General features: G+C 39.8%; 1 protein-coding gene across 4 annotated transcripts in view; it reads left to right on the top strand.

Annotated features, from left to right (window-relative positions):
* Positions 1–12,198, top strand: part of FNIP2 (folliculin interacting protein 2) — a 117,514-nt gene that overhangs the window by 52,646 nt on the left and 52,670 nt on the right. For 2 of the 4 annotated variants that reach the window (XM_081134191.1, XM_081134190.1), the window contains exons 2-7: positions 4,446–4,572; positions 7,269–7,409; positions 8,985–9,085; positions 9,180–9,251; positions 11,108–11,208; positions 11,393–11,482. In XM_081134191.1, the coding sequence (XP_080990317.1) occupies positions 4,446–4,572; positions 7,269–7,409; positions 8,985–9,085; positions 9,180–9,251; positions 11,108–11,208; positions 11,393–11,482 (632 nt within the window). The remainder of the gene's footprint in view (positions 1–4,445; positions 4,573–7,268; positions 7,410–8,984; positions 9,086–9,179; positions 9,252–11,107; positions 11,209–11,392; positions 11,483–12,198) is intronic. The other 2 variants (XM_081134193.1, XM_081134192.1) reach the window with 1 other exon arrangement.

The raw sequence follows: 12,198 nt of genomic DNA, 5'->3' as shown, positions 1-12,198 counted from the left end.
ATCGCATGTCTAATCCTTACCATCCTTCATAACTTCATTAATTCAAATATTACTTCTTCCAGGAATTTTTTCTGTTATCTTTTGCTCTCCATATTCTGCCTTGCCCTCTTATTTTCACGTAGTTACCTACACAATTGTGTCTTCTAGATTTTATTTAAGTTCTTTGAGAACAGGGACATTTCTTATTCATTGTATCCCCCTTGAGTACAGGCATTTCTTGGCTGGTAGAAGCATAACTCCAGTCTTTGTCTCTGTCATCGCATAGCCATCTTCCCTCTGTGTCTATGTCCAGATTTCTCTCTTTTTGTGAGGACACCAGTCATTGGATTAGGGCTGATCCTAATCTTGTAGGACCTCATCTTAACTTTATTACATCTGTAAAGACTCTGTTTTCAAACAAGGTCATATTCACAGGTACCGGGAATTAGGAATTGAACAGATCTTTTGAGGCAACATAAGTCAACTCCAGTATATGGTTACATATATTTTACAGAAAATTCTGTTTTCTGTACTTAAAACCATTTGAACTATTGCTTACCTTTCAGGTAAGTAATTTAAACTTTGTTCACTTGCTTCCTGATCTTGATTAAATAAGATCTGGCTTCACTTCTAACCAGGCAAATCTTAGCATCATAGAATTTTAAAACCTAAAAGGATCCATGTAAGTCTTTTTGTTTACATTTTATAGTAAAGAAAAGGTAAACAAATCATCTAATTTTGTTGTGCCTCAGGTCACACAGCGCTGACTGTAAAGTGGACAGATAATACCATGTACCCTTGATGCCAGGGATAGTGTTCTTTCCTTGCTTTCAAGAAAAGCAACGAAATGAGTTAGTTCTGGCTAGAATAAATGTCTTTAAAATAGTCATACACTTTAAGGCAAAAGCTCAAGGCTTATTTTTCATACCTCTTTGAATCATACCGAGTTGCCCTCAATAAAGCACAAGGAACGAACCATGGTTGGTGCTCACAGATGCTCCACAGTAACTGTTGGTTGAATGTTGAGGAGAATGTGAGTGACCATGAAGAGAGGAAGTGATGTAAGTGGTTAGGAACACCTGAAGCCCTGTGTATGGAGGATGGTAGGGGAAAGAATTGGCTGAGTGCTGAGAGATTTCCCCCTAGATTATCTCCTTTCATCTTAACAACAGGCCCTACAGTGCTGCTTGGGGCCACTTTCCCAAGGTCATAAAACCAGTGGGAGACAGAGCTGAGATTTGATCCCAGGCCTGTCTCAGTCTGGAGTACTCAGTTAATCTCCTTTGTCCTACCTGTATTTCCTTTACCAAATTACTCAACTGTAATTTCCCCTACTAATATTAGTCATGGTAAATGTCAAAATTATAATTAGGTGTTAAACCAAAGACAATATTGATATGGAAGAAGATGAATATTTTTTCTCATATTTTGTAAATCTTTTCTAAGGTATTTGGGTCAAAACAATTAGGCAGTCTTGACATACATACTTTTTCCTCCCCACATCTTTTACTTTCATCTTTTTAAAGCTGAAAACTGCCCTGGCCAGTGTGGCTCAACCGTTGGAGCATTGGCCCACATCCCAAAGGGTTTGTGGGTTCTATTCCTGGTCAGAGGGTCCTAGGTTGTAGGTTTGATCCCCACCAGGGTGGTGTTTCTCTCTTTCTCTCCCTCCCTCCCTCCCTCCCTCCCTCCCTCCCTCCCTCCCTCCCTCCCTCCCTCCCTCCCTCCCTCCCTCCCTCCTTTCTTCCCTCTCTCCCTCCCTTCCACACTATCCCTAAAATCAATGGAAAAAATATCAGGTGAGGATTAACAAAAATAAAATGAAATAAAAATAAAATAAAATTGAAAGCTAGTATGAAACATTTAGTAAGGTGTTGTAACCATTATTAAATTTTAGCTCTTCTAAACAGGCTGTTCTCAGTTTGATTGATATTTGAGTCAGTGTTAACTGTAAAAATAAGGATTGAACAACTTGCTTTGTAAATTATGCTGTTTTGGCAAAACGTAGTTGTTGGGGCAAAATAGGCTGAACAAGAAAACACAAAGCAATTAAGTCTTTGTTGAGTTTTCACTTTTAAGAACTTTAGCCTGTGTACTATGTTTTAATAATTGCAGAGAGTGTTTTTAATGATCTTTTGAAATTTTAAAAGTCAGTGGTTTGGGGCACAATCATTAGAACTTTTCAATTGTAAATAACAGAAAACTACAGGAATAGTGTTCAGTCAGGAACAGGTGGCTTCGATTGCCAGCAGAAATCTGTCTTACTCCATTGCTCACCTCAGCTTTCCTCCACATTGATTTTATCTTCAGAAAGGCTCTCGCCTCATAATGGCAAAAAATAGGCACCAGCAACTCCAGGATTACCATTTATCATCCAAGCAACTACGTGTGGGGACTGGCTATCATAGCCTAGCTGGACATCATATGGTCTTGTCTGATCGGCCAGGCCTGGACCATGGACAACCTCTGGACTGAGAGTAGGAGAAAAATGATATCCAAAATGAACTTGCCATGTTGTTGTGAAAATTAGGAGAAAGGGATGCTGGGCATGGTAGCTTAGAATATGATAAGTTGTTAAAAGAAGGTACAACCAGAACTTTATGTTTTTTGGTGCTGGGATTTAATAAAACATATCTGCTACCCTAAAGGAGCATGTTCAGTATTAACTACCACTGCCTGAAAAAGGAAAAGACTGGTAATGCACAGTTTGAGATTAAAAAAAAAAAAAGTAACGTTACCAGTTCTCTTATGTAATTATTACCATTTGGAGCACTTACTGTGCATCAGTCTCTGTGTGAAGCACTTGACATATTTCATTTAATTCCTCCAGCAGCTTTGTGGGGTGGGCAGTAATACTCTCATTGTGCTAATGAAGAAATGGGAGCTCAGAGAGGTGAGATTTGAATCCAGACTTGCCTGTCTGCACTTCAGTTATACTGTCTCTTAGTTTTACAGTTTGCTTTTGCTAGTCTATTTAACTACCCATCCTCTATCCCTTCAGGACAGCTCTCCTCTTCAGCATTCTCTAAGCAGTTAGCACCCCCTTGGCTTCAGGCATCCATCCAGTCCACCACCAAACCTTATCAGTTCTGCCCCCTGAACTTCCCTCCAGTATTTATCCCCCTTTCTCCATCTTTGTTGCTATTACTATAGCCTGAAGTCATAATAAACTCTATTTGGCCTTCCTGCTTCCAGTCTTAATCTGTCCCACCCCTGTTTTCCGTAGAGCAACCAAATTGAACTTTAAAAAAGTATAGACTTGAGTTTATCAACCTTTGTTTACCTGGCTTCTCACTGCACTTAGGGCAGGATCCTGCCTGCCTTCCCAGCCTACCTTTCATACTCTCTTCTCCCTCTGGCTATTTTTTTTCTCTTTCTCAGTTGCATCACTCTTACATCTTTACCATGTCCCTCCCTCTTCTGTGTTCTTCATTCTCACGCTTAATCTCTTTTACTCTTCAAGTTTGTGTTTAAATGTCACTTCCTTAAATCATTTAGGGACTTCCCTGCCCCTCTGCCCCACCCCTTAAGTCTGAAAATATCACTCTTATCACATCCATTGCTTATTCTTGCTCTTCTGGCGGTCTGTAGTTGTACAGTTCTCGGGTACTTGCTCCGTGAGGGCTGGGACCAGGTCTGTTCAGTTAACTAACTGCTGAATCTCTAGCACTGACCACAGTGCCTGGAACATAGTAGGCACTCAAATATATGTTGAATGGATTAACAGAGTGATAACTGAATATGCCCAAAGCAGTGCATTTCAAATGATTACCCTTTCTATAATTCTTGCATTCTGATTTCTTTTTTTATCCAGGGACAAACCTATGTTTAGAGCAGTTTTATTCCAGTAGCTTTTGGTTTGCTTAGGAATAAGCCATGCTTCCTTTATTTTTTATTGTTTTTGGCAATTCAGATGCTGTCTGGTGATGGGCTTGGGTTTTAAAACTTCTTTATCAGAATCAGCCATAATAGAAGAAAATACTAAACTTTAGGACATGTAATTCCTCCCAATTTGACCTGAGCATGGGTGGGTGGGAGAGGAAGAGAGAAGGTTCTACTGACTCCCTCCGAATGGTTCCCAGCCCAATGACACAAAAGCTTGAACACTCCTAGACCTCGGGTAGTGCCATCCCTAGAACCCAGACATCCAAATTTAGCTCTCTCCACATGTCCTTTGGATTTCTGGCCACCATCTTTGCTCAAAGTGGCTTTGGAAGGAGAAGCTTTCTCACCAGTGATTTATTATTTAAAGCTGTCTTTCCAATCTGTGTCATAGACACTGGCAATATTTGTATGGCCCTTTGGAGTCCACAGACAAGGCTGAGTGCCCTGGGTCTGAAGGGATCACTATCTCTGCATGCCTGTGGCTTTCTGATGTGTACACAGGCACATTGGTTGGGAAACTTTTCTCTCCATGATTATTCCAGGTGTTGCAGATGCCTAACTACTTCTTTTTTATTCCATAGTTGGTCATGTTCGGAGTTTGACCTGAATGAGATTCGCCTGATAGTTTACCAGGACTGTGAAAGGCGAGGTAGACAAGTTTTGTTTGATTCTAAAGCTGTTCACAAGACTGAAGAGGTGGCAACTCAGGTATGAAATGCAGATTTGCTTTCATCTTTTTTGTTTGTGCTTTTAACCACCTGTCTGATCAATCATTTATTAATTCATAATCATCTCTTTGGGCTATATTGTGCACTGCCATTGATAGTTCAGAAGAAGCATAAGAAAAGCTTCCCAACCTTCCCCTCACCCCCAGCTGCATGTAGTCTTATTAATACCCAGGTGAAATTGTTAGCAAGTAATCATGACAGATGCTAAGCAGTTACTGTAAATATTACTAGTGGTGAATTTTCTGGTAATTGCAATCTAGTAGGATTTGATATCAAATATGTGCAATGTAATGGGAAATCTGAGAACTCTAAAATTCATGAAGTGTTAGCCTGAAAGAAAATTAATAGATCATTCTGTCTAGTATTTCTCATAGATAGTGCTACAGAGCACTGGGTTAAACACAATTAGATACCTCTCCTCAGTGTAGGGCCTCGGTATGCTAACATGCATTGTCATTTTCATTCAAAAGGGAGTGCTTCTCAACCTGTCTGACAAGGAAGCTTTTATTTATTTTCCTTTTCTTAGTGGAAGGCAGGGTGCTGCTGGTGGTGGTGGTGGTGAGGGGTGGGACATGGGGGTATCTGGGGATGGGTAAGGTGAGGGCAGAGCAGCTCTTGATCCCTTGGAGCCAGATGGGAAAGGTAAAGTGGTGTGTTCAGGTGAAGAGCAGAGTCTGGTCCTCTATGACTCTTCTGGATGTCAGTTGCAAGTTGTCATCGTTAGACCTTTCATTCTCTTTTCAGTAGTTATTCAGCTGTCTGCAAATTAAATAAATCCATTTGTATTCATTCTTTTCATGTTCAGTAACTTGCTATCTATGCTGACTGAATTCTGGCAGTTTACAGAATGTGTAGCTAAGTAAATGAATAGTTTATATCACACTCTGTCTCATCAGGGCCAAGGGGCTGTTTTCCTGCTTTTGATAAGAATCCTTTCTACAGGAAGGAAGTGTTTGGTTGAAGGTAGTGTATCTGGGTGGATTCCATAGTGTGTTAAAGTGGAGTCAGCCAGGTAGCTAATCATTACAGTAGTTGTTGGGCTTGTTAGGTGGGTTTGGGGGTGGCTGGGGGAGGTTTGAAATGTCTCAGGTGATTCACCTCTAAGCTTTAATGGTGGATTTGTATCAAAGTTTAGGTGAGTACTTGACCCTTTGTTTAGTGGGCAGGAAGTGGTTTTCCCTTGATTTCTCACGTCACTTCCTGTTGCCCTGAAGACCTTGCACAGATGGTTTAGTTGAGGGATCCTAATGGTCATAACAGGAGGAGGGGAAAAGAATTCTCACCGGTTCTCAAAAAACCCTGGAATCTTCAGTCTGTCAGAGCAGTGCTGACACTGGCATCTGGAGCATAAGCTTTCTTGGAAGCACTTATTTAATCAAAAAGGCAACTGGGTCCAGGGAGTTTATAATGTGCCCAAGGCTACAGAAAGTTCAGTGGGCACTCTCTTCACTGTACCGGGTGCTATCTCCAATTACAGACTGCTCAGAATGTTGTAGCCCAGCCAAAGGGTCTAGCAGCCTGTGAGGCAGGTGTGGACTTTATGTCACTTTAGGTCCTCTGAGGAGCTGTGTTTCTGGCTTAAGTGGTATTAAGTAACAGGGAGATCTGAAGAGGGTGTTGAGGGAGTGCCAGATGATCGGGAATAACCAAGCACAGCTTTGAATGCCATTGCTGCCGAAGAGACTGTTACGGACCAGCACAGTTTATGTTTTCCTTACCTTTTTTCCTCATTTTCAGCCCTCCACCCCCTTGGCAAGCACTAAACGTCATGAGTTTGTATCAAGCACATGACTGCAGGCATTTGCATTAGACCACCAGTGTGACTGTCACACTGGAGATTAGATAAGCTGCAGTTGCATTCATGGTTTTCCAAGCAAAAGCTGCACACAGAAAAGCAAGTAAGACTCAGAATAGCAAAAACTTCTCATAGTGGGTACAGGAGGCTTCTGTAGGGAGTAATATATTTGGGTGTAGAAAGAAGGAAAAATTTAATAACGGTGTATCTTTTTACCTTTATGTCAATAAGCAGTGAACTCTATTTAGGGAATGTATAGCAGATAACCTTCTGTTACCCCTAACCTTTAAAGGCCACATTTCCATCACATGCTGTGTAATTTGCAGTAGCTCCTGTTTCAGAGTTTTGGCTTCATCTTTCACAAACTCAACCTCATGATTTTCTTTCCGATTACCTTTAAAGGAGTCTTAAAGGAGGTGTATCGTTAAATACAAAAACCCAGTCTCTCCAAATTCATATTTTTGTTTTCTTAGTTCCATTTGGTAAAAATTTGCATTTGAAGTAATGTCTTTCTCATCGGTTTTATAAATTATGACTCTCTTTAGTACTCAAAAATCCTCTAATAACAAAAAGATCGGAGTGCAGTGATGATTTGAAAATATGAATTGAGAAGTAAGTAATCGTTGCATAATTGAAGGAGGTTGATGTCTTCACACAGAGCCCACCACCTTCCGTCCAGTACTCTTCTCCAGCATTTCCCCTCCCAAGTATTATAGACTTGCTGGAACCACATTTTTGTCCTCAGTAAAAGAAAAATCAAAGCTTCTGGTTTTCTACGCATGATGTACAGAATGTTTTCACAGGAATTCCCATTGAGGACTGTGTTGAGGAAGCCTGATATATTTAGTCACACTTTACCTTGCCTCTCTCTCCTAATCCAGAAAACAGAGGATGTCCCCATTAAAATATCAGCCAAGTGCTGTCCCGGAAGCAGCAGCAGCAGCAGCAGCAGTAGCATCTCCTCCCACAGTTCTTCTGGGGGATCCTCACAACACGTGAAAGAGCAGCTTCCCAAGTACCAGGTAACCCATCCCTTCGTGTGGAGTACCCCAGCAGTGAAGCCATTGACTGTAATATCTCCACAGGGAATAATGCCTGCTGGAGGGTTCCACTCCAGGAATATGAGAATCAGTGTTACAAACCATGCTCTCTTAAATGTTTCATATCAATGCTGTTTTCATATGGTAGCTTTTATCTCTTGATAAAAACTGTCACCATCCAAGATCATACATACTGAATGAGAAGAAATATTGCAAATGAGGTAAACCCTCTGGTTTTGCTTCTGTTGTTGTCAGAAGCAGGTTAATACACATGTATTTTCCAGCTTTGTTATAGAAACTCTAAGGATTCTGGGAATATACACGGGCCTTCTAAGAAAATAGCACTTCCCAGTGGAAGGGAGAAAACCTTGTAAAGGAGAAGAAATAAAGGGCAAGACCTAACTTAAGTATGAAGGACAGAAGACTGGGAGCATTTTTTTATGCTCTGTGTGTGTGTGAGTGAGAGTGTATAAGGCAGTAGAGGCCAGGGACTAGGGTTATTGAGAAATATATTGGATAACTAGATATAAGAGAAGAAAAGTTTTATAAATATTGAATACAGAAGGCTGTTAATTGATGAAAGATACATATAAATTTTTTCTTTTTTGACCCATGTAGAATTTTGTCTGTCATGTTGCTGGAAGAGCAAGCCAGGGAAATTACCTGCAGCCACAGCTCTATAGAACTTTATTAATTTCCTGGTCAGGATTTGTGCCATGCATTTGCCTTTATTTCACAGTACTCCTGGGTGTTGAAGCAGTTCATGGTTTAAAAAGTATATAGTAAATTTTTAGGTAGTTGAGAATCACAGTTGGCATGTGGACCTTGTAGCCCAAGAAGAAGTTTGTAGCCCAAACCCATCTGTTACCTTTTGGACTCTCATAAACCCTGCCTTTACCAATTGGCATTTTTATTTAATACTGTTCATTATTTGATTAAATAATACTGAGCCATATTTATTTAAAAAATATTTATTTCTTATTGATTTTAGAGAGAGAAGAAGGGAGGGGGGGAAGAGAGAAACGTCAGTGAGGGAGAGAAACATCCATCAGCTGCCTCCTGCACATTCCCTACTGGGGATTGAGCCCGCAACCCGGGCATGTGCCCTGACCAGGAACTGAAGCAGCAGCCTCTTGCTGCCTGGGAGGATGCTCAACCAACCATGCCTCACCGGCCCCGTCTGAAACATGTTTCTTTACATGATGTGTTCTTAGTACCAAGGGAAGAGTGACCCTGTTTTTTTCATAATTTAATCTTTCTATTTAGAGTTTATCAAAGGAGATAATAAAAACATTGGCTTCTCATAACAAACTTAAAAATAAACTGATAAAACACTGGGATCCTTGTGAAGATATTGCGTATAAAGAAGAAATCATATACATTAGTAATAATTTGAGAAAAAGTAGGCCAGCACCATTAAAATTGTAAAATGATCAGTTGCGTCTTTGAGAAATAATCACCCACTAAGCTAAAGTGGGACCCCGAGGTTAATGAACATTAATTGCACATCACGTGCTACACACTAACTTTGATTTCGGTTTCTTTTGTGTGTGGCAGTACACAAGACCAGCTTCGGATGTCAACATGCTAGGGGAAATGATGTTTGGCTCAGTTGCAATGAGTTACAAGGGCTCCACCTTAAAGATACACTATATACGGTGAGTTTGGGCAGCTTTTTTGTGAGAAGTGGAATGGTGATATTGAAGCATTAATTCAAAAATTTACTTTTTTTCTTTTCTTTTTTACCCCTAGCTCTCCTCCACAGCTGATGATTAGTAAAGTCTTCTCTGCTAGAATGGGCAGCTTTTGTGGGAGTACAAATAAGTAAGTGTGAGATTTTGCATTGCCCTCCCTCCCTTTTTAAAATGGCTGTTTCTGGATAGAGTGATTCTTCAAGGGCCATACTGCCTTTTGCAATGAAAAACAGGATGAGTCCATATTAACACAGGGACCTTAAAAGTGGCCATTTTCCTATACAGAGTGCGTATGACGAGGCTTTTGACTTTATCAGGTGGCCTTAAAGACAAATGACCGTTTCTCTGTATCTTTCGGATCCTTTTGTTACCCACTGTGTTCTTACTACCATCACTAAGCTTCCATCCCCTGGAAAATGAACAGTGAAAAGGAAAAAGGAGGGGTCACATTAATGAGTTTATGGAATTTACCAGTATTATTTTATCTTTTAAGAAAACTTGAAAACTTGTGTGTTTGTTTATTTATTTAAGGAATAAAGTACATAGAGAGTTTTTCTAGGCTGCTGAGCACCTGTTTGGCAGGATGGGCCATCCCTGCTTGCCATCTAGTGAGCTCGTCAGTGTAGCCTCTGTGATTGGCTGGTACTTGGGCCATGCAGTTTTCTGATTTTCACTTCTGAGCTTTTTCTTCCTCTAATTTTATACTTCTGTGTAGACTAAAAATACTGAAATAGCCAACTTAACTCTTATTCTGGTACATTTGTTCATATATTTTGAACTTTGCAAGCAGAAATATTTTATATACTTTTAAAAAATATACATTTTTTTATACGTTGGTACATTTGAAAGAAAGGTTAGTTATAAATTAAAGGGGCATCCTTATGAGTCAGATGAAGGCTGCCATCCTGGGAAATTAAAAATGTATTCTTTTGTAGATTCGGGTACCACTGTATGAGTTCGCTTACTCTTCCACAAAGTAATGAATTTACTTGGTTGAGCACTTAACACTGGATTGTCATGACTTAAGCCAGTATGGGAAGTGAAGTTTATTTCTTGTAAGAGATTCTTTTTCAGACTCTTGATATTACCTGCACACTGAGTACACTAACTCCCTGTAATAGAATATTGAGCTCAGAGTTCACTAAAAATCATTTTGACCTTATTATTCTGTATTATTTTCAAAATATTTATATTTTTTTACTTCTTATGAATGTAATAAATAATTAAAATCTGTTTCCCTCACATTTGTGTGTATTATAATCCTAAATTGTTAGATGTTTTGTGAAGTCAGACTTCTGTAGGAATCATATCAGTTTCTGTTGTATCTTCCTCCTCAAAGAAGTTGCTGAATTGCACATTGATGTTAACTAAGAGTTCAAATTAATTTTACTTTGAAGGTTTATATAAAATTACCTTTGAAATGAATAGTAACATCTTAGGTGTCAGTCACTAAAGCAAAATTTAGAAATGAATAGCATTATCCTGTGTGTCAGTCACTGATCAAAATTTGTAAAGTGTGGCCCTGACCTATGTGGCTCAGTTGGTTGGAGCGTCATTCTGTACACCCAAAGGTCACAGGTTCTATTCCAGGTCAGGACTCATACCCGGGTTGCAGGTTTGACCCCCGTCAGGGTGCGTACAGTAGGTAACCGATCGATGTTTTTTTCTCTCTCTCTCCCGTTGTCTCTCTCTCTCAAATCAATTTAAAAATTCTGTAGTGTTTGGTATCCCTTTATGTCATGGGAAACTGTTAGGAATGCATTGTTTGGTTTTATAGGCTGGACTACCTCCAAAAAGCTTTTCTTTTCCTCTAACGAATTCCCCTAAAGTTTAATTCTCACTGATGGATGTGAGACTTTATTCATTTATAAAGAAAAGTCAAGCAGCTGATAAGTTGTCTATATTTGAAAGTCTGTCAGAAAACAGCTTTATTCATCTCTTGACATTTTTCTTCTCTCTCCCCCTTCCTTCCCTCCCTGGATTTAGCTTGCAAGACAGCTTTGAATACATCAACCAAGACCCCAATTTGGGAAAGCTGAACACAAATCAGAATAATTTGGGCCCTTGTCGTACTGGAAGTAACCTAGGTAAAATCAGTCCCATGAATGGGCTTTTTCTTTCTGAATACCACTGTTGTGGGTGTGTGTTTTGCTTTATTTGAGTTTGTTGTGTTGTTTTGGGTTTTTTGTTTTTGTTTTGCATTATCTTGAATCTGTGTTTATTTTTTTGTGTATACTTTGTTTGCCCTCCTCTGTGTGTTTCTGTCCCTAGGTCTGCTGCAGGCATGCAGCAGCAAGCTACTGCAGGGGGTGACAGAAGGAGGACCTCTCCGGCTCACCCGGAGTGCTTCTTTCTTTGCAGGTTTGTGTGGAATGCTGAGTACAGTGTGACCCACACACATATTAATAAATCCTGTGCAGGTTCCTAGAAAAAAATCCTACTTGGTACCTCTCTAGAAATCCAAGGGGCTCTTGAGATATTAGTTTCAAATGCAGCCAAGTTCATGGTGTTTTGAAAATTCCACCAATGAACCTCTATTGAAATGTCTTTGTTAAACCCCAGAATAAGCTGATTTTGGTCTGAAATGAGCCCTTAGTGTTTCTAAGAGGATTATATTTTCTGATTTTTGTAGGCCTTTTCTGCTGCTATGAACCTTTCCCTTTGCCATGGTATCTTTTACCCATTTATTCACCTGCATCTGTACCTGCACAGAGTTCTTCAAAAATCACTCTAATAAGAGCATGGAAGACACCTCTTTGTCTGTCTGTCTGTTTCTCTCTAGCATTTAAGTAGTTTATGTGCATTTTCTAGGTTCTTTACAGGTGTAATCATCTCGGTCTCTGTGGGTAGGTAAAGTCTGAGATTTAATAGGCCTTGCTAGCTAAGGCTGTTGAATGGCCGTTGTTGTCTGGCATGATTAACAAGTGTGAAAACCTTCATCACTAACAGTATAGGTTGTGTTTATGGCAAATGGTATTCTGTTCTTCTTTGTAGTCTGAAATATGCTTAAGCACCATAGTTAACTGACACCCTAATAAAGCTGACATCCTCCTACCTACTTAGAGTAAGGATAACAT

Source organism: Miniopterus schreibersii, assembly GCF_964146895.1.
Source record: "Miniopterus schreibersii genome assembly, chromosome: 4".
Lineage (NCBI taxonomy): Eukaryota > Metazoa > Chordata > Mammalia > Chiroptera > Miniopteridae > Miniopterus > Miniopterus schreibersii.
The sequence above is the reverse complement of the archived record's forward strand: the minus strand, read 5'-3'. Positions and strand labels throughout refer to the sequence as shown.